We start from the raw sequence: 23,636 nt of genomic DNA, 5'->3' as shown, positions 1-23,636 counted from the left end.
AGCACCACACGACAAGGTGTCAATACTTTCAAATTAACCCAACTGCAATCCTAGGCAGACAAGCGCCAACGTTATAAAGACGCTGCCGCCGCCCCTCCCGTACTCGTTGTAGCCCTCCACACGTGCATCATCTGTGAAAGAATCTGCCGGTCACATATCGCCCTCTCTTAGTTACCTCACAACTCACCAACGAAGGTGACATCCTTAATAATTCATATCATTTTATGTTAGCTTGTCATGCTCGATTTCGAGTGACAGGAAAGTAGTAGTAGTAGCTGGTGTCCTATTATCATTCACTTGAGGATATGTAGCTGGGGTCCTGGTATCTTTTCCTGAGGGAGTCTAGCTGGATTCCTGGTAGCATTCCCTTGAGGGAGTCTAGCTGGAGTACCGGTATCATTCACTTCGAAGATGTGAGCTGGGGTCTTGGTATCATTCGCTAGAGATGGTATGGCTGGGGTCCTGGTTTCATTCACTTTGAAGGTGTGTGTTTTGGGGTCCTAGGATCATTCACTTGAGTGTGTGTAGCTGGGATCTTGGTATCATTCGTTTGAAGATGTGTAGCTGGGGTCCTGGTATTATTCGCTTGAGGGTGCGTGGCTGGGGTCAGTCTCTGCCAAGATATTCTGGTGATCGAGAAGAATGTCGTTTTTTTCACGAATATGCAGCATTTTATTTATATTTTGCCTAGGAATTATGGTGTCTTGGGTTCTGTTGGCTGATAAATATCCAGTGTAGGGAGTTATGTCCGCCGTGATGTGTCGGTAGTGAGCGCCATGCAGGTGTTGCTACTGACAACTTTTGTCTCCCGGCTGAGAACGTAATTCATATATGATTACTGTAGATATAATTCTTTGTTGTTCCAGCATTTTACTTGTAACTTTTAAGCGTTTGTTAACTAAGGAACTAAAGATAGTTTTATTGATTAGTCAAACACCATATACAGATGACAATATATTCAAATACGCTGTGATCCATTGTTACAAAACATTTTACATGTTGACAAACACGACCTCCAGCACAATCAGTACGACTACCACTACTATAACCAATCAGCTTATTTATACAGGGAGTAATAGTCACTTCTACTCTTATTCTGAGTACTTGCAGCAGCAGATCTCACACTTTTTGCAATCATCATTCAGCTTCAAAAACTCTCGCTGGAACACCTTTTCCGTGGTATCTGAACTATAGCTTGACTATATAAATGTCAGCAGAGGATCTGGAGTAATCTGGCTTACGTGCAGTCTCGTATACTTGGTATATAATCACGTGACGGTCAGGAGATTGTGAGGTTCAAGGTTCAGTTTGACCCCAGACTTAAACGATTAACGTTTTCACTTCCTTAACCAGAGAGAAAAAAAAAGAAAGATAAAAAAGAATAACTGGAGGAAAAGAAATATACACACACACACACACAGACACACACACACAGACACACACACACACACACACACACATGCATTCCTCCTGTTCTCCTTAATAATTTACTTTACTGCTCTCGAAATAAACTACAGCAAGAGTGATAATTACATTATATTCCTCAAACTTGTTTCCAAAGAGCTTATTGCATTATACTTGTTCCAGGGAGTCTGTTAACAGTTTGTTCCCCAGCAAACGAAATTATCAATACCATCAATATCTGAAGTTGTATCTCTCCTTGAAACAATATTAGATAATTAATTCTTTTGTCTACACATTACATTTACGTGATATCCCAAAATAGTGGAAACATTGTTAAAATATGGTGCATGTCTACTGAAGGTCTGTGGTGCGTTGAAGATCTGTGGTGTGTTGAAGGTCTGTGGTGTGTTGAAGATCTTTGGTGCACTAAAGTTCTGTGGTGTGTTGAAGGTCTGTGGTGTGTTGAAGGTCTGTGGTGTGTTGAAGATCTGTGGTGTGTTGAAGGTCTGTGGTGTGTTGAAGATCTTTGGTGCACTAAAGGTCTGTGTTATGTTGAAGGTCTGTGGTGTGTTGAAGGTCTGTGGTGTGTTGAAGATCTTTGGTGCACTAAAGGTCTGTGGTACGTTGAAGGTCTGTGGTGTGTTGAAGATCTGTGGTGTGTTGAAGATCTTTGGTGCACTAAAGGTCTGTGGTATGTTGAAGGTCTGTGGTGTGTTGAAGATCTGTGGTGTGTTGAAGGCCTGTGGTGTGTTGAAGATCTGTGGTGTGTTGAAGATGTGTGGTGTGTTGAAGATCTTTGGTGCACTAAAGGTCTGTGGTATGTTGAAGGTCTGTGGTGCATTGAAGGTCTGCGGTGTGTTGAATGTCTGTGGTGTGTTGAATGTCTGTGGTGTGTTGATGGTTTGTGGTGAAGGTCTCTGGTGTGTTGAAGGTTTGTGGAGAAGGTCTCTGGTGTATGAATGTCTGAGGGGTAGTGAAGGACTGTGGTGTACTGAAGGTCTGTGGTGTGTTGAAGGTCTGTGCTTTATTGAAAGTCTGGTGTGTTGAAGCTCTGTGGTAAGTTGAAGGTCTATATTGTGTTGAAGGTCTATGGTGTGTCGAAGGTCTGTGGTTTGTTGAACGCCTGTGGTGTGTTGAAGGACTTGGTGTTGATGGTCTGTAGTCTGTTGCAAGTCTGTGGTGTGTTGTAGGTCTCTGATGTGTTGAAGGTCTGTGTGTTGAAGGTCTGTGGTGTGTTGAAGATCTATGGTGTGTTGAAAATCTGTGGTGCACCGAAGGTCTGTGGTATGTTGAAGGTATGTAGTGTGTTGAAAGTCTGTGGTGTGTTGAGGGTCTGTGGTGTGTTGAGGGTCTGTGGTGTGTTGAGGGTCTGTGGTGTGTTGAAGTTCCGTGGTGTACAGAAGGTCTGTGGTGTACTGAAAGTCTGTGGTGTTGAATGTCTATTAGGGTGTGTCAATTTAGGGGGTGAAATGGCTAAATTGAAAATCGAGTAATTTGGTAGCAATTTATTGTAGTCTTTAAGCATGCAAAACAATATTCTGGCATAAATTTTTTTTTATAATAAGTCCTACCTACATCAAATGGATTTTTAAATGTACATATTTGTGAATTTATAACATAACCAGCGTTTGCACACATGTTACTGTTTCAAGTTTCAAATTATTATATTTTATTATCCGTAGTCTATTTGAAAGTAACCAATGCCTTCATACTCTCTTTGCTTTGGTTTCTTGTCATCAGTAGTCTGCTTGCTATTTGTGCTTTGATGTAACCTTCTCGCCTCTCGTGGCTGTAAACATGGCCCGCTGCTTCTGTGACCATTTTCACACATCTCTCCACACTTTGAGTGTGGGAAGGCCACTTCGGCACCTGCATTGGAGTCTCTTTAAGGTTTCTCAATTCTTGGCTAGTTAGACTTGTTGTCAATGGTGGCTCTAAGACTTCCAAACTCAAGTCAACCAATTCTGACAATTTGGTGGCATTGACGTTTATTGGGGGAACTTTTCTTGAATGAAACGAACAGTCTCCCAACTGGTCGTCATCTATTAGCGTTCCTCTAATCTTTAGAATGACTTCTACAGCCTCGGTTCGGAGATTGGTACATTGACTGCAAAGCATTGCTTGCAAAACTGCTTCTGATCGAGCATACCAAGCGGACCTTCTTGCCACAGGTAACACGATGTCCCTCACTACCTTCCTCTGTGTTCTTACTAGCTGCAATTGAAACAAAAGGTGATTGGGCCCATCCACCCACATAGGATTAAGTTTCACACTGTATACGCAGTCGCAAGTTTTCTGAATCTGCTTCTTTCGCTTTAGCCTCAGCTTCCGCCTGACGTATCCCAACTCTTTTCGCTATAGCTTCAGCTTCTGCCTGACGTATTCCAACTTCCCTCTCTATAGCTTCAGCTTCTTTCAATTATATTTGTGACTCGAGAAGGCTTAATTCATCATTCACTGACCGTGACTCAGCTACATTAACTTGACTAGCTTCACCGTGGTCTTCTCTTAAACCAACATCAACACTATCTCCAAACAGCTGACTACTTACCGCGTTAAACAATTTTACTTTACTGGCGCTGCTAGAAATTTCCATACCATAATACTAGCAAATTAATCTTAATTTATGTGCACTTAATTTTGAAACTTCCTCAACGGAGGGTTTACCTGATACAAATGCAGCCACATCATCTTGGCTAATGATAACCATGATGGCTAGCTAATAAAACAAATAAATAAAACACAAAAGAATATGACAAGTGTCAAAAGGTTGTTAGTGAATCCTGGCAAGGTCACCAAAACTGCTACGCCGTCTCTTAATTTACTTTAATAACCAGGTTCTAAGCGTAAACAAACAAAAAGAACGTGAATAAATCAAAAGGAAATATAAATAAATAAAGTAAACCTTTAAGAATTTAATTAAATTAAATATTAACACTATAAAGAGCCTCGTAGGCTGTCACAACAAATTGATTCACTATCGAAAGCTTTTAAGACACAAATGATACTAAACATCGAAACATCAAGAATTGCTTAAATATATAGAATAAAAATAAAGCACTGGATTACGTTAACACTACATAAACATATAAAATAACTAACACAGAAATTAACTAACGTGAAACAACACTGAATTACTTAAATGTAACTAAACAAACACAGATGGACACGCAAGAGACATAATTAGGTACTCACATAGATATGCCACATTGGTGGTGACAGGAACAACACAGAAATAAAATGAAGTATTAGTAACAGGTGACAAGTGTCACTCAAAAGAACGTGAACTGAATGACTAGAGGACTGGACTGAACTCTGTCTACAGGTGGAGTACTATATATAGGGTCGTTTCCCACCAATGCTACCAGCCAGTGAAACATGGGTCGTTTAACGATGCAGATGGTCGTTAGAGAAACAAAGAATGCTTGTTACAATACTAAATGAAGAAATAAGATGGGCTTGAACAAATAAAAACAGTTAAAACCTTAACAGCACAGGGTAAGGTGACTAGATTATATAATAGTAAATTTAACACATCATTACAGGAATAATATGGAACAACATGGAAGCATGTTATAAAAAAAAAAAAAGAGAAATACGACACGGTCGTAACAAATGTAAAGTACTCGGTATAGGAGATGTAAACAGGGAAACCAGATACCAGATGAACAACGATGCCATAGAGAAATCCGACTGCGAGAGTGATTTAGGAGTAATGATAAGTAGGAACCTTAAGCCAAGTAAACAATGTGTTTTTGCTCGTAACAAGGCTAATAAAGTACTTGGATTCATACAAAGGAGTGTTAATTACAAGACTAGCGAGGTCATCCTAAAACTGTATCTTGCTCTTGTGAGACCACACCTGGATTACGCAGTTCAGTTCTGGTCACTGTATTACAGAATGGATATAGAATCCTTGGAAAGAATTCAGAGGAGAATGACAAGAGTAATCCCGGGCATTAGGAACCTTGAGTATAGAGACAGGTTAAAGCATCTTAATTTGCACTCCCTTGAGAGACGTAGAGCGAGAGGCGACCTGATAGAGGTGTATAAGTGGAAGGCAGGGCTAAACAAAGGGGACATTACAAAGGTACTCAAACTATCCAACCAGGAGCGAACTCATAACAATGGTTTTAAATTAGACAAATTTAGATTTAGGCGTGAAATAGGTAAACACTGGTTTGGAAACAGAGTAGTGGATGAATGGAACATGTTACCAAATATCATCATTAACTCGAATACGCTGAATAGCTTCAAACATAGGTTGGATGCTCATATGAGCAATAGGGGTTGGGTGTAAACGGGACTGCCCAGTATGGGCTAATAGGCCCGCTGCAGTTTCCTCCATTCTTATGTTCTTATGTATGTGTGTGTGTATGTATGTATGTATGTAAAAATAATAATAATAACAATTAACGGTATATTAAGAAAACATGGCAGCCCCAAAGCTGAAAATATACAATGAACAGAGATGATAAGTTAAATATGGTGAAATCGGGGAGTGGGTCACTTGATTGACAAAAGCTTTCAATACAAAACAAGAAACATAGTCAACATATAGATAAACTGGTCTTGTAAACATTCTTGTGACCTCAGTGGATGGCCATAGCATTGTACCTGGGTGCAAATCCGCTACCTCACTACAGCTGCACCACGTGGTCCGGGTAGGTCCTTCAGCTCACACAGGGTGTTGGAGATGGTTTTTGTTCCTTGTTTGATGTAGTTAGGAATTTAGAGTGATTTGCCTGTATGTATGGATGTGTGTGTGTGTGTGGCGTCCTGTGGTGTAATAATCAGCATGCAATAATCAGTATGCTCGTCTCGCAAGCGAGTGGTCCCGGGTTCCTTGACACTAGGTCATGAAACTCATTAACTTACGGTGTAGTTGTTGTGTTGGCAACATCTTCTACACCTTAAACAAATTCCTTAGGTTTAGGTGACTGGTTTGATGCATGTATTCCATATTTTAAACCACTTAAAAAAGTCCAGTTATTAATGCACTACAATTATAAGTGTAAATACCAGTGATGATAATAATACACAAAAGGTAATTAGATCAGTGAACTTTTTCCCGTCAATTCATCATGTGGGGAAAGAAAGAGACTGGCAGGGAGATAGACTGCCAGAGAGACAGCGAAAGATAGAGTCTGACAGAGAAAAACAGAAAGAGGGTGAGACTGACAGAGAGATAGATCAGAGCATAATTACCCTCAATCCTTGTTATGTTAGAATTATTACCTCTCTGATGTGTATAATCTCCCAAAATGAATTAATATTAGGAAGTCTGCTAGTTTTTAATATGAATAATTAAATAGTATATTATTATAATTTCTATCATGATATCGGTATTTCAAGACAAGAATGAACAGCAATTCTCGAGTGAGTGGTTAACTGTTGCTGTTCACGAATGAGCCAAACTAAATAGTTGTTTAAATACTTAAACATATAAAGAGGTATTTATTCAGTAAAAATTCGTAAACAATATGCCTATTCTACCAAGAATAGCCCAACAAAACCACCATGAGCTTATATTATTAAGGTCCTTTGGTTTGGCTGGGCACTAACCAATAAAAAAATTACCAAATAAACACGTAATGTTGTTGCTAAATGTCACAAGATAACATTGCACTTACTGTTCATAACTGATGGATCACTTCCAGAGTAGAACATTTATGGCTGTAGCCTCATCGAGTAGTTTTTTCTTTCATTCTAATCTTGAAATTCTTTATAGTTAAGTGTATAGAGGAAAGTATTTTTTGATTGCCCGATTCCATTAAATATTGTACTATAAAATTATGCTGTCCCATATTTATTCCTTAACAAAGGGTTATACAGCCTTGCCAGTCCCGGCTACAAGAGATGGACAGTCGTAAAAAAACACAAAAAAGACCTCAACTACCTTAACAATAACTTGCCACCTAACGTGTATAAACCTAAAATAAACCTCACATAGTTTGTATTTTAGACTTTGTATTAAGGCAGAGAACCATGATGAACAATAATAGTCCGAGTTGCATGAGCGCTAAGCAAAGGTTCGTTCTGGCATTTGTTGACACACAATTGACATTTCTGTGAGAAATTTATCCTATCATTGTTTAAATCAGTCTAAAGGTTCTACGTCGATTTCCTGTAGTTCGTCAATTGGTACATAATGTTCAACTGTGCCACAGACCTTTCGTAAATCTAACGTTACCATCCCTTTGCAATTTCTATGAACTATTTGGGTCCTGAAATGGTTAATGAGATTGACCAAGTATAATATTTTTGAATGAGAGCTCTTAAGAACAGATTAGTGTCTGTATAAACTTAAGAACAGATTAGTGTCTGTATAAACTTAAGAACTGATTAGTGTCTGTATAAACTTAAGAACTGATTAGTGTCTGTATAAACTTAAGAACAGATTAGTGTCTGTATAAACTTAAGAACAGATTAGTGTATGTATAAACTTAAGAACAGATTAGTGTCTGTATAAACTTAAGAACAGATTAGTGTCTGTATAAACTTAAGAACAGATTAGTGTCTGTTTAAAGTAACACTATCATAAATATGTAATTCTACTTGAACAGATATCCTGCCTTTTTTAAAACTACTGAAACCATACATGCGATATTAGAAAGCCTATAATTATTTACCTATTCTATCGTTTTTCTCGCAGACAGCTAAAACTCTGTCAAGGATATGTTCATATAGCACAGTATTAGTGCTAAAGGAAAGATTAATTATCCGTGCTACTGGAATATGTTCAGTACCTGTGCCTTTGTAGAGGTAAAATCTATTCAGCTCTTTTAGCACAAAATCCTCTGATTCACTATAGATATCAACGCTATTTGGAGGGAATACTCTGTATAGTAACTTTAGGTGTATCTGAGTCTACATTATAAACGTCTGAGGCAACGGGCGATAAACCGAGACAACTTGCTTAAGCCAGATTATAACCCTGGGAGTAAAATGATCTGGGTTAGTTGCCTACCCAGGATTGATTCTGGCATGGGTTCTCACCTACCTAACCTAACTGATATTATAGTTAAAGCAAGAGTCTAACTCGGGATAGAAACTTAATCTAAGTCTAGAAAGTATAAGGGTATAAATTGGCTATTGTGAGTACATGCATATTTAGACTAGGAAAGATCATAGCTGTGAGAGGTAAAACATTGGCTCTTAGATATTTTCCGTGCAGGTGAGGTGTCCAAATGGTTAATGTTTCTCTTTAATCCTTATTTATATCGGACAAAAGAAGATAAAGTTGATTCAATGTATGACATGGCCCAAATACGTTTCTGTGTACTGAAAGGTGACGACCTTGCCTTGAAACCCCATGTTAATTTGCTCACACTGATTATCTTGCAGGGAAAGACGAGTTAATATACACTTGCTGAGATTAAATGTCAGATTGTATTCCACCCACCCTATGTTGTGCTCACATTTAATAAACAATTTCTCATGGCACATCTGGTTGGAGCGAGTAACAGCACATCATCTGGCACACCCAAACACATTAACCCATGTCACCTACATGACAGTCAATCCCACACACCTAGACACATTTAGCCAGCAGGTGTGTAACTTGACAGTCAACATTATGGGGTATGGTATAAGTGTCTATTATATCTTAATGCCCAGGTGTAAGAATTCCTACTACATTTACATTTACTGTTATCATAATAAATATATGCGCATTGCTTTGATATACAAATCTTTTGGTTCACGAATTCATTTTTAAACTATACAAAATTATCCATCCTATCAAGGAAAAGTTTACAGATCACAAAAACTGAACATTCAGCCACTACCCCTTCTCCCTGTAGACCAGTGGTTCCCAAACTTTTTCTGATCATTACCCACTTTTCATATATGATCCTTATCCATGGCCCCCTTCTCCCAATCCATATCTCTGGCTGGCTCAGCTGCTGACTGGCTGTTCTAGTGTGGTGGGGCTTGGGATTTTTATGTGTACATAGCCTCAGCTTATGGCCCCCTAAATTTTGCTGGGGGGCCATGGCCCCCCAGTTTGGGAACCACTGCTGTAGACATTGTGGTAGTTAGTCACCTAGAAAACTGTAGATTTGTAGATTTTTTTTATTAATGTGAATTAAAACTCAGCAATTTTTATTTTTTCACCAAGAAAGTTATTTGAATTGTATTCAAATATTGATAAGGTTTTCAAGTACTTTTAATTAGTTACATACCAAATTTCGATTAGAGTTTGTGGGTACATTTTGCAGGCAGGAATGCCGGAGACTCACAGGGATATTTATATATTAAGCCTGAACGTTGCATGTGAGGCTAGGATTGAAGGTAAGTCAAAGGAGCTATCATAAGGTATGTCACAAAAGCTACCATAAGTTATACCAGAACTGCTATCATAAGTTACGTCAGAACAGTTATCATTAGTTCTTTCAAAACAGCTGGTAATAAGTTACGTCAAAACAGCTGTTATAAGTTACGTCAAAATAGCTGGTTACAAATTACATCAAAACTGATGGTTATAAATTACGTCAAACCAGCTGTCATAAGTTACGTCAAATAAAGTCAAAACAGCTGGAAGACCGAGGGTTGCGGGAGATTGTAAGCAAGGAATAATACTATGCGATGTGGTGGGCAGGACTAGGGAAATATTTGTAGAGAAGATATAGGGCAACATAAGAAAAATACGATAGTGAAAGGGGGACCGAGAGAGAGAGAGAGAGATGGACACGTAACACAGAGGAACAAAAATAATATTAGTGGATTAAATCATTACGAATGATATGAGCTTAGCGATTTAACCTGAGTATATTAATAATTTTTCAGTAAGTTTTCTGCTTGCCGTTAATTAATGTTATGATGATGTGTTTATGTGACGCGTTTGTTTATATTTGTATAAGATATTTCCTGTTATTATCTACATATTTCTTGCTCTTCTCTAGAGACCATTTTCTTCCTTTCTCATGCCCTGATCTCCACACGTTGTAAGGGAGGAGAAAAGATAAAAGACAAGGCTTTCTTACGTCATATACTACAACACTCTCGCTATTGTACATGTACCCGGTGCTATAATCTCCTGTGACCCCTTAGTCGGAGTCCCCAGGCGCATCATTCTCCGACCTTATCCTTCTCGCGGCCATCGTACTTCAGTTGAATTTCCTTTATTTGATTCCATTGGGTTCATATCTAGGTCTGTGAGTAACAGAACTGCTGACGTTATCTTGAAACTTTACCTAGCATTAGTGAGGCCACACATGGATTATGCGGTTCAGTTCTGGTGTCCTTATTATAGAATGGACATAGATTCTTTGGAGAGAGTACAAAGAAGAATGACAAAATGATCCATAATATTAGAAACCTTCCATATGAAGAAAGACTGAAAAGCTTAGGCTTACATTCATTAGAGAGGCGTAGAGTTAGGGGAGATATGATAGAGGTGTACAAGTGGGTAAGTGGGATTAACAAGGGTAAAATGGAAGATGTTCTGAAGCTCAGTAATAACGAAATAACTAGAACAAATGGCTTTAAATTAGATAAATTCCGATTCAGAAAGGATATAGGCAAGCACTGGTTTGGTAATAGAGTTGTGGATATGTGGAATAGGCTACCGAGTGCTATAGTAGGATCGGGGACGCTAGGGAGCTTCAAGACGAAGTTGGATAGGCACATGGAAGTGCTGGGATGGGTGTGAAAGGGATCTGCCCTGTATGGGCCAGTCGGCCTCCTGCAGTATCCCACTTTCTTATGTTCTTATGTTCATATTTTCTCACAACATAATCTCTTCGCTTATTTACTTTTACTTTCTCAATCATCTAATGCTTAAAATTTTCTCCGCTTTCTTAATGTTTCTTGGTGTAACCCTCCCACACCTCCACCTGTTACAGTCAGCGTTATCAATCCTAATCTCAGAGAGTTAAGAACCACGGAAGTATCAACCCGCGCCCAAAGCATTCACTCTCCAGTTTATAGGAAGTTTTACCCAAATACGTACTTTCAAATACGTTTGGAGTGAAGTACCATTCGTAAAGATGATTGGGTTTCGTTGGCTAAGCATTATAAAGTAGAGATTAGGTCAAATTGGAAAAAGGCAACTATCAGAGATACTGTAGATAGAGGAGGATCCGTCAGGAAAGATAATAGAGTTGTAGTTAGAAAGAGAGAAGCTGGAGAGTAGGAAATGAAGTTAAGATTGCAGGAAAAAGAAATGGAGAACGTTAAATTTGATGTAATTAAAGTGGTGAAGTTTGTGCCAAAATTTGACGAACATGATTCGGAAGAGTTTTCCATCCAATCTGAGCAGATTGCCACAACACTTTCCTAGCCTCAGCAGTATTGGCCCTTACTGATTCAGTTTGTCCTTGTGGGTAAGGGCCGTTCCACTTACTTGTCCCTAACCAGCTCTCAGTATAATGAGTATTCTGTGGTCAAACAAGCCATTTTGAAATCTAACCAGTTGACAGCAGAGTCATATAGAGATAGGTTTAGAAATACGTTCAAATTGCCCGATCAGTCATATATCGAATATGGTCACACTGTCACTAAGTTGCACAAGAGATGGCTATCGGCTAGTGGAGTTAAAGCCTTTAATGAACTTTGAATTGACTGGACTAGAGCAGTATTTGAGAGGTGTTCCCACAGACGTCCGTACGTACGTTTGTGAAAAGGAAGTTATGGCATAACATTGGGCACTATCATGAGTGTAGTGTGAATATGGCTTGTGTGAGGTTCTGATCTGGTGACAGTGGTTCCACATAGCAAGAATGAGTAAATATTAGCTCACAGCCAGTATGAGTGAATCATGGTATTAAGCGTCAGGTTATCTTATTACATGCTTCTAAATAATAAAAAGTCCAGTCTTGCTGGCTGCACAATTCCTCTACCCCACCTCCACTCCTACCCTCTTCACCGCCCCCCCCCCAGTCCATCACCCTTCTCTCACACCGGCCCCCAGTCCATTACCCTTCTCTCACACCGACTCCCAGTCCCCCCTTCTACGTCACGAGTGATTGCGTTCCGACGCGGATTCATACTTCTGTGGTTCACAACTCTCGGAGACAAGGATTGACAATGCTGACTGTAGCAGGTGGAAGTGTGAGAGGCTGTAGTACGTGTTTGTACTTTGATGCTGTCTTATCTCCTGTATATATATGATGGTTACGTGTTAAATCGTCTTTAAGGAATTTAGCAACACATTTGCTGAAGAAAATCTACATCCTAGACCTGGGGTCAGAAACCATTACAGTATATAGTAAGCAGCCACTTACAAACAAGAAGTTAGCAATCGGCCGCAGACATCACAGAGTGTAGTTATGCAATATGTATTAAATTCAGAAAAATGAAATATGAAATTAGGCATTGAGAAACATTGAACTAAACCATATATTCTGACAAGTAATGGTAATCAAAGCCCCCCCCAAGTAACGCGCAAACTGCCAGTAAAATCGACTGACCACTCAGATATGTTTTGAACCCACAAATAATGTTCATCTAAAGGTGTTTGAGATCGTTTCAGCATTTGCTGACTCAGATTCATCGGCACTCGAGCTCTGTGAGTATCATCACTCTAAACGCAAACATTGGCAACTCAGACTCGTATGATGAAATGAAGGCTCTGATGTTTATAAGATTAGTTTTTTGTTTAAGGTAGCAATGTCTTATTATTACCACACAGTATACTGAAGCAGCGCATATGCTTTAGACTGTAACAAAAACAAAACTACACTTAGAGGTAATCTGTCCAACAAAACTACATTATCTTCAGTTGTTGCCTGCAAAACACACTACTGCAACAAAACCCCATGCTTCAAGTTTGATCCTAGCAATTTTAAACTTAAAAATGAAAATAATGCTGCTGCAAAATACAGTGATGATCACCCCAGTACACAGAGCAGCTCAAATTTAAACTTAAGGTCAGACCCTGTATGTGTCATGTACAATCACGATCCTGGTTGGAAGGAAGGCTAAGCAATGGTTTAGAAGTTTTTTGTTGATAAGGCACGATGTCAGTGGAAATCATACACCAACACCTCAACAAAGCACACGAGCGCAGGTATGAATGTGATTGGTATGTTGGTAGGGCTATAATTATTTTTATGAATATTTATATATATCACGACAGAATAAAGCATAGTGTATGTCCTTTCGTCTGGCCTTTCTTCAACCTTGATTTCGCTTTCTCTCCAGCTAGAGGGGGAAAAAAGCTTTGGATAGTTATTGTACAACAACTCTGTTGCTGCTGGTGGAGGTATTTATGTTGCTATTGGGGGAGGTATTTCTGATGCTATTAGAAGAGGTATTTCTGTTACTATTGGCGGAGGTATATCTGTTGCTATTGGTGGAGGTATTTCTGATGCTATTAGAAGAGGTATTTCTGTTACTATTTGTGGAGGTATGTCTGTTGCTATTGGCGAAGGTATTTCTGATGCTATTGGTGGAGGGATATCTGTTGCTATTAGTGGAGGTATTTCTGATGATATTGGTGGAAGTACAGTGCATTCAGTTGACTCTGAAGATGTCTTGAATAAAGACGAAAGCTAAGGTGCTCCATTGTTTCCCTTTTTCCCATATAGTTTTATCAAGATACATATGATATATATTATTATATGTTTCTATGTGTTATCGTGCCAGTAAAATGAGGTTTAGTATACCTTGGAATTCCTTTGATTCCTTACTAAAAAAATTTGAATATACTAACTTCTGTGCTACTGTTGTGTAAAATGGACCATAGTTGGTTGATAAACTTTAAACCTGTGGGTAAACAGAATCAAAATTTGAGTAACCCAATGGGTAGAAATAAAAATTAAAAAAAGTGAAAATTTTTAACATTCAACAATACAAAGGAGATGGTTACAGAGACTTATGAAATTGGAGACTGAGTGTCATCTGCAATTTTTGCGAAATCTGGTTAAATTTTAGCAAATGCTGGTTCCAGGACAAAATTTTCTCTCTGAATCTCAGAAAAACAATATGTTAACTCCGACTGCAGTTCATCTATAGGCACCTTAGGGGGAGGTTACACCCGCTCGTCGTCCTCTGACCTGACTGGGCTTCAGCGCTGTGTGAGGCTTGGTACAGGTATGAGAAGTTACCCTGTGTGCCTTAGTTATCTCGGTACCTCGGCTCTATAAACGTGGACTGTATAATTATGTACCATAACCAAACTGCATAGAGGAAAATTCAGTGTGACGTGATACAGTGAAGATAGATTAGATTGACCCAGAGGGGGCTAGTTTATTGGGCACCCTCTTACATCCTGTTCAAGGTGAAGCGCAGAAGCGTTTACAGTGCCCATCCGGGAAACATACCGAGTTCATGCTTGCCTTTATGACTCATGCATTAAGGGCGGAAAAGCCTGAAGGGTCATGGATTTTGTCAGCAAGTTACATAAAGTGACAGAATGATAAGTGTGTGGAGGAAAGTTCCCAGTACAATTTATCTGTTTATGGCAAAGTGTGGCAGGTCCCTAATAATGTCAAGTGCCAGGCCTGTCACTAGGAGGAGGGATATCTGGTCGGGGAGGGAAGAGGTGTTGGTAACGGCTGGGGACCTGTAGGGGGAGGTCATAGGGCAAGTGAGGATATAGTGAGGGAGGGTGTGAGAGTCGGGTTGACCACAAAGTTTATAAACAGTGTGGCCAGGCTCAGGGTTGCCAATGTACTAGGCGTGGCGAAGTACAGTGGGGGGGTGGAGGTGATATGGTGTGGTTGGACAGGTACAGTAGGGGTGGAGGGAGGCACATAGGCATTGACAATATTGAGGGACATACCTTTTAGTGTGATTGTGATGGCGTGTGCATCGACATGCCGGTGGGGTACGGGTAGCCGGGGGTGGTGTCCTCAGGTCCAATATGTAGCCCTGGTGGAGACAGCACAGACACAGTGGCGGGCACGGCTTGCGGTGGGTGGAGGACAGGTTGAGGCACCACTTGTCGTGAAGATGAGGCAGGACTTCTCTCGGTGGCAGCAGGACACACCAGGGCATGCCCGGTAGGCGCTACACCAGTAGTGAAGGCCGTCGGAGGTGGAGTAGGCCGTGAGCAGGGGGGGGGGCTCACAGGGAGGACTACCAGCTTGTGTCAAATCAGAAGAGAGGAGTGACTGGGTGGCAACAGAGGACAAGAGTAGGTCGGAGATGGTGGTACAGAGTGTAGCGAAGAGTTTTTCAATACGGTTGGTAAATTCTTGGAAGAGGGATATGATCTGTGTCATGTCACTGGAGGGGGGTTGTGGGGGGGCACCGGTGGGAGCACAAGGCCTGACAGCCTCAGAATACAGAGGGGTTGGAGGCCCTGACTGTGTTGCAGCCAGGTGAGGCCAGGCAGGGGCAGGTGTTGTTCAAGAAGGTGTTGCTGGAGACAGATGGGACACAGAGGGATGTGGCCCAGAAGACTGGGGGCGGGGGGTGTGCGTTGTGGTAGACTCGGCCTTCAGGGAGGCTTTACAGTGAAGGTGGCACCCAGTCCCTGCCATTAAGGTTGAGGTCAGAGGTCAGACACTGAGGTGCCAGGCCAGCGTTCTGCCTGCTGTCGCCTGCTTACCTACCTCCCTCTTACGTATGGGACTATAGAGGTCAACTTACCTTGTATCATAAGAGGGTTGCGTCTCCCAGCCATCGCTCACCACCTGTGTGCCACACACCACATACTAAGGATAACCAAACTAACTTATACAGTATTTCGTGCATTGTGAAACAGGGTGTTATACTTAGTGACTTCACATCAGTGTCAGTGAGCTTTGACCATGTGTAAAGTGTTATTTGTGGGTGTAGTGTAGTAATAAAAAAGACAGCTTCTGGCATCCACAGCGCCCAGGGGCCATGTGGCTCCCAGCCTCACCCTCCCTTCCCCCCCCCCCCTCGATCTGCTGTTGGTTGGCGCTTATCACACGTGTTAATGACTTTATGTGGTGTCATACGTGACTACGGTGGTTGTACTGGGCTGGTGGGAACAGGAATTTAACAGTGAGTTAGTGAATATTGGGTGTAACTTCTATCAGTGTTACTCAAGGCTCACTTCAAACAACTTAGCCCATTCACACAAGTCCCTGTTACCCGGACACCGCTGGCCTACATATCACCTCTCTGCCCTAGTGTATAAGACCTGGGTTTCATTTAAATCTAACCATGGCAGGAGTCGAAGCCGAGCGGCGCTCTGCTGATGTTCCTGACGAAGGAAACGAAGGAAATGAGGAGGACAATCATGGAGACACTGAAGCTGGCTTTCAGAAGTTTAAGACTCGTCACCAAAAACGCAAAATGAGGACCCAGGGAAGGAAGCAGAGTAGAGTCAATAGGTGCATCCCTCCCAATACTCCCCGGGCTAACTACATGCGCCTTACCTTCCCTGAGAACACAACTAATTTGATAAAGATTAAGTGATTGAGAGCCCAGAATGAAGAATATTGCACGACTACGCTGAATATTGTCATGCCAGGTAGCGCCCCTCGTTTCGTCTATGTACGCAGAGAGGAGACGGATGCTATCCAATGCTACATTGATGGAAAAGTCAGCTCTCATTAAGCGAGATGAACCTGTCCGACTCAAAAAAATTAAGGAATACCTTGTCACCCACTTCCCCATGGGTATTCCCCCCAGTGGCGCTCTGTCACTTCCAGGCTTCCACGGAGCAAGAAGACTTTATAAGGATGCTGCACAACTTAGTAGGATCATCATTGTTTGGAAAAGGAAGGAACCACCTCCTGAGGAATACTGCTTCTTCGTCATGTGTGGTGCCCCTAGTAACGTCAGTCGGTGGACTCCTCCCCCTGTGGTGTGCTACAACTGCTTCGGGGTCAATCATGTGGCGATATACTGTCATAAAACAGCCACCTGCAGCATCTGTGCAGAAATGCATAGCAGGAGGAGCTACCCCACCAAGGAAGCTGCCTCCTGGGAGGGGAGAGAGCAGGCCCCCCCACCTGGGAGGCAGTGTCCCAGGTGCAGGGAGGAGGGTGTGATGACCTGGCACCCAGGTTGTCCTGGGAGGCCGCCTCCACCCACAACAGTGGTCACACTCAGTGATGCCAAAGGTAACACTGCCGGGTCGCCTCCATCAACTGAAATCAACAGCTACACCTCCCCACCCAGGAGGCAGTGTCCCAGGTGCAGGGAGGAGGGTGTGACGGCCTGTCACCCCGGTTGTCCTGGGAGGCCGCCACCACCCACAATAGCTGTCCCACTCAGTGATGCCAACGCAGCCGGATCGCCTCCACTACCTGAAGTCAACAGGCACAGTGACTCTCCTTCGTTAGCCAATGCAGGTCAGGTTAAAGCCTGCCAAGTAAGTGTACCAGTGAACAATGGCAGTGATAGTGTTAGTGGAGCTTCTGAAGGAGCTGGTGCCTCCTCTCATAATGATGCGAACTTGAGGGTGAGTAGCCAGAGCGAGACCGATAGTGATGGAAGCATGAATTCGGAGAATGAGCCCCAGACTGCCATCTGGTCTCTTTAATAACCCCAGGTCTGAAAACTCTCAATAACCCTGTGCTTCTTCCAATATTTATGGAGGAGGAACTCCCGGGATTAATGAAGGATCCTTTGTATAAAATTCCTACTGGAATAAGGGCTGTGAGGCGCATTATCAAGAATTCTAGGGGTGATGCATTTGAAACGGTTAACTTATCGGTCAGGTTGATCTATGAAGCCAATGCGCGAGTCTCTATACTAAGTTCAAGGTGGAACGAGTAACACGAACGCTTAGGTACATTTCATGGAGCATCCGGAGTGTTAACCGTAGAATTAATGACCTACAATAGTTTGTTAAAGTGTTTAACATTGATGTAATTGGTTTACAAGAACCTTACACGTCCAGCACCCAGAAGAAAGCTGCACCCAGGATAGTTGGGTTTACAGCATACAATAGTGGAGCAGGAAGTGGCCTGCTTACTTATGTAAAGAATGGTCTGGTCTGTAAATGGATCAAAACTCACAATGATGAAAGTATTCACTATCAACAATTTACAGTAGACAGCAAACAGTCAATTTTCGCTGTATAACATCTATGTTCGGTGTAATGAGCTGCGAGCGGACGTGTTACCAAAGCCATCAGGTAACAATGCTATGCTGTGTATGGGTGACTTTAACTCTCGTCACACTGTCCTCGGTGATGTCCAGTGTAACTCTAATGGGAGGGTGTTCGTGAATTACATCAATAATCATATCACTGTATACGACATAGACAAACTGACACATCTGATAGGGGGCAGACTTCATTATGTGATTGGGTATAACCTAGCAGACAGTAATGTCAAGGCTAAGGTCATCTCAAACCACCTAGTCAGTGATCATTATGCAATACTTACCGAATGCACTGTTGCTGATGTCAAGTGTGAACCCCATCTTAAGCTCAGAATTAACATCCCAGATTAACTTAAACTGCACTTCAAGGCCTACATCTGCAGATGGCACTACACAGACACTGACCACATGCGTGCCTTGTTGACCGGGGTGACAAGGTCAAACTGTTGTGGATCCCCTCTCTCATAGGCCTCTTAAAACATGACAGAGTTGATGCCCTCGCCAAACTCGCGTCTGTCAAAGACACCGTTGAATACAATTTGGGTCTGTCAAAAAGAACCCTTAAAACTGTAATTAGAAAAGAACTTATTGATGAATTTGACTCAAGTAGACAAGTGCAAACAGGCACTAGTCGATCCATAGTTTACCATGATGAGATGTATCAAGTGAAACATGCATATGGAGCAAGTAACAAGATCGTTAGATTACAAGATGTTGTAACCGCTGGATTAAGGTTAGGATATAAGTACCTCTGGCAGTATGTTCCGCAAGCAGATGTAAACAAGACTAAATGTAAAGTGTGTGGCCAGACATGTGGCCACACACTTGAACACTACGTCCTCGACTGTGTGAAGATAGAACCTTTTAGGGACAGGTCCAAGCACACTGTGTGTGAAATGGCACAACACTTCATCTCTAATGGCAAGATAGCCGACATATTAAGATTGTATCCACTTATTTGCACTTGGTAACTATATCAGTTCTCATGTATAGAACCAAATATACAATGTGCTTGAATACTTCTCACGCAAATGTGAATGACAAAGTGTGCGGCCAGACATACTGCCTCATACGCCTGTACTCACGCATTTGTGAATGAGTTTCCCTTTATGTATAGAACTAAACACATAATGTAATTGAAATACTGTGTAACATTCAGTGCCATAATATCCTGACAACGGGGTTAATAATCATGTCCTGTTGTAAACTCTACTCTGTAATCCTTTTGCGCTACAGCTCATTGGATGAGTGTGGGGTGCACAATAAAGTAGCCGCTGTAAGCGGCAAAATCACCCTCATATGTTTACTACATAACTGGCCACTAGTCCTTATGTGAGCGCTAATGGATGTGGCGCTGACGAAGCCAGCCTACTTCAATAACAACAGTTCTCACTCCCTCGCTTCTCTCCTCTCTCTCTCTCTCTCTCTCTCTCTATCTCTCTATCTTTCTCCTTCGTTACCACATCGCATTTCCCACGAGTTGCAGTAAGACTATCAAACAAATATCCATCGAAGATGGCCGCTATGCTCGAAAGTTTCTTACAATATCCCAATCACTGCGTTACCATCAAGGACGATACATTTTTCACGTGAAACAATTAAATTTTTTAAGAGCTGTAATAAAATTGACTGAATGTCCTTTAAGAAAAAAATAACAATATTTACAACTGCGGAAACTCTGCACATTTATTTATTGCTACATTCGTCAATTAAGGCCGGATTGTGTGTATATGTCCGGGAGAGTGCAGTGTAGGGCTGTCTGTGTGTGTGCGCGCGCACGCGCGTGTGTGTGTGTGTGTACATGGGAGAGCGCAGTGTATAACAGGGTGGGTGGGACAGGTCAGGCCAGGCCAGGAGACCACACAAGTTACATGAGGGAAGTTGGCCCGAGACTCCGCCAATATCCGCTGCTCGGTGTGAAACAGGGACGCCTCATTCTCAGCTTTATTGCTTATACATTCACCGAATATCCGGCAGTACTTCCGATATAAAGGGAAATTTAAAACTGCGATGCCTGTTATAGAGTTAATTTCCGATGAAATTTTCTCTCCAGTCACTCAGCCAGAGATCTAAGGTCAAATATTGGATGACTTTATGTTTGTGTTCTCTCCGTGTCAGGCAATATTCGCGCGACCCGGCACAAGATGATTGGTTGTCCTGTACCTTTCGTCGTAACCAGTAGGAGTTAATACGGTAAATATAATAAATGATTAAGACCAGGATTTATTGTTTTAATTTGTTTTAAATAAATCATTCCGTCAAAGACACACTCATGATTTAAGTTGAACTGAAAACGAGAAGATGTTTCATAATGGTTATTGAATATATTTTTGTATGAATTGAAATTTTTGGGTAACCTAACCTCACCTAACCTAGCTTAACCTAACCTAATTCCTATTTTATGATAGTAAACGACGCCTTAAACGAAATTGCTAACTTTACCATACAAGAATTAGTTTACATCGAATTATAGAAATAAAAACAAAATTTTTTCCTATTTATCAAAAACTTAAGTGACTTTTTTAAGGTTTAATCACGATTACCTCTATTTAGCGTAACACTCACACACGTGTGTATATATATATATATATATATATATAATATATATATATATATATATATATATATATATATATATATCATTAGTCAAATAAAACACGCGGACTTCTACACATAATCAACACCTCACCCCGCCAGGATTCGAACCCACGGCCCACGAGCATGACCGGGGAACGCAACCTCTGGACTACCATGATACTAAAAGCAGTCCTAGACTCTGTTCTATTTCACACAAAGCCTGTTCAACGAGCTTATGGCGCCGTGAACCTTTAATGGTAAAACGTTACTGTCACCACCTACGTGATACGGGTAGTCCCCATTAGAGGTTCACCGCGCCATAAGCTCGTTGAACAGGTTTTGTGTGAAATATAACAGAGTCTAGGACTGCTTTTAGTATCCTGGTAGTCCAGAGGTAGCGTTCCCCGGTCACGCTCGTGGGCCGTGGGTTCGAACCATGGCGGGGTGAGGTGTTGATTATATATATATATATATATATATATATATATATATATATATATATATAAATAACAAAGACGTATGTTTGTGTGTTTGTTTGTGTGTATGTGTCCGCACGAGAATCTCAGAAACTACTATACCGATCTGTAGTGATGATGGATGATGTTATTTATATGTAGTGATGATGGATGTTGTTATATGTAGTGATGATGGGTGGTGTTATATGTAGTGATGATGGATGGTGTTATATGTAGTGATGATGGATGGTGTTATATGTAGTGATGATGGGTGGTGTTATATGTAGTGATGATGTATGGTGTTGTATGTAGTGATGATGGATGGTGTTATGTGTAGTGATGATGTATGGTGTTGTATGTAGTGATGATGGATGGTGTTATATGTAGTGATGATGGATGATGTTATATGTAGTGATGTTTGGTGGCGTTATATGTAGTGATGATCTATCTATCTTTAAAAAACAAAGAAGTATGTCTGTTTGTATGTGGTGTGTTTGTTTGTGTGTCTGCACAAGAATCTCGGAAACTACTTTACCGATCTGTATTGATGATGGATGGTGTTATATGTAATGATGATGATGGATGATGTTATATGTAGTGATGATGGATGGTGTTATATGTGAAGGTTCCAAGTGTTCCCTGAAGAAGGCAGTGATGAGTAGGGAAACACAAGGTAACACTGAAGTCCATTTATTTACGGATAGGAGAAATACAAGTGGTGACTAGCGTGTGCCTTGCACAAGGCACGGAGTCAGACTGACACTGCCTTGCCATATGGCAGCCTCGGGGCAATGTAGCCACATAACATGTGCAGTGTTGCCACGTAATTACATATATAAATGCTACTCGGCACAGTAGCTTATTTACAAGGTTGCTACTCGGCACAGTAGCATAGATACATAACCTACAATATGTAGTGATGATGGATGGTGTTATATGTAGTGATGATGGATGATGTTATATGTAATGATGATGGATGGTGTTATATGTAGTGGTGGTGGTCACGTTGGTAGTGACAGTGGTAGTGGTGGTGATGGTGATAGTGGCATGATTATATGTTCAAAGTCTGCATGTTATATGGACTAAAAATGAAATATATATGGTACCTCGTGTTTCATACCAGCTGGATTCGGTAAAATGCTACTGACATCCACATAAGTGCCACGGGTAGTTCCCAATGAAAGGTTCACGGCGCCATCAGCTCGATGAACAGGCTTTGTGTGAAATATAACATAGTCTAGAACTGCTTTTAGTGTCCTTGTGGCATAGTCGGTAACGTTCCCTGGTCCCATGCAGAAGGTCGAGGGTTTGAGTCCTGGCTGGTGAGGTCGTTGATTATATATATATATATTTATATATATGACTCTGTCCTCTCCTCACTCCACCACCGTAACCATCACTTGCTCCAACTTAACACCTGGAGAAGAAACTGCTTCACGAAGATACTCGACCCCAATGAGCACCGTTTCAGAACCAATTTCCCATCTGAATATGAGACCAGTTTCCCATCTGACTAAGAGACCGAGGGATCGAGGCAAGTGTGTCTGCCTGGTAAGCCGAGTCTCTTCTCTTCAGCCTACGTTGTTCTACTTTTCCCGAGGTGTGGATGACGATTTGTATTAAGGATTACTGCTGGTGGTATTGTAATGGTTTGATGGTTGTGGACTACGGCTTTAATCCCTTGCTGCCTTGTGGTTGGCCATCGCACCCTAGACTTGCTACCTAAGCTGCCATTTCTATTTGGTTTTTGTGTTGTATATAGTATGTGTATTTAATGTATAAAGTAAGAAATATGTGGGTAATATTCTGGTGTGTTTTGACAAAAATGCATAGTTGTTACGTTTGTTTTGATAATTGCATATTTTGTGTTTTACTTGTGTTATTTAATGTACACAATTAACTAACTTAATCAATACTTAATATAAATGTTAATAAATTACTGAATCTACATAATAATCTTCTTATCCCTTTCATAACTTAAATTTGTCTATCACGAACAGTTTTTCTTCAGTGTTTGCTCCTTACTTGCTGCAACCACGTATTTGAACCCCGAGATTAATCACTCTGCATTTTTACTTGACAACTTTGGATTACCTCACTGTTGTGGGTATCAAGGAGTGATATCACATAATGGGGGCCTGTCCCGGAACTATCTGAATTCACGCAAGAATTTACCAATTACGTCTTGCTTAATTGACCCTGCTATCGGTCTTGTATTACGCA

At 41.2% G+C, this 23,636-nt stretch overlaps 1 protein-coding gene across 1 annotated transcript; it reads right to left on the bottom strand.

The window, feature by feature from the left end:
* Positions 1-1,091: 1,091 nt before the first annotated feature.
* LOC121869142 lies at positions 1,092-4,114 on the bottom strand. Its single transcript, XM_042370330.1, has 3 exons — positions 4,072-4,114; positions 1,710-2,665; positions 1,092-1,199 (listed from the first exon to the last, which is right to left on the bottom strand). The coding sequence occupies exons 1-3, from the start codon at positions 4,112-4,114 to the stop codon at positions 1,092-1,094; spliced, it is 1,107 nt and encodes a 368-aa protein (XP_042226264.1).
* Positions 4,115-23,636: the final 19,522 nt, after the last annotated feature.

The sequence above is a fragment of the Homarus americanus genome, unplaced genomic scaffold, assembly GCF_018991925.1.
Source record: "Homarus americanus isolate GMGI-L3 unplaced genomic scaffold, GMGI_Hamer_2.0 scaffold25467, whole genome shotgun sequence".
NCBI classification, from domain to species: Eukaryota; Metazoa; Arthropoda; class Malacostraca; order Decapoda; family Nephropidae; genus Homarus; species Homarus americanus.
This window is presented reverse-complemented; position numbering and strand designations above follow the sequence as displayed.

Bases quoted from the DNA above. Each gene is read 5' to 3' on its own strand.
- LOC121869142 (XM_042370330.1), bottom strand. From the start codon at position 4,114: ATGGTTATCATTAGCCAAGATGATGTGGCTGCATTTGTATCAG. The intron at 2,666-4,071 runs GTAAACCCTCCG...GGTGCACCACAG, and splicing joins TGTGGCTGCATTTGTATCAG to ATTTTCAACACACCATAGAT. The intron at 1,200-1,709 runs GTAAATGTAATG...ACATTTATATAG, and splicing joins CCACTATTTTGGGATATCAC to TCAAGCTATAGTTCAGATAC.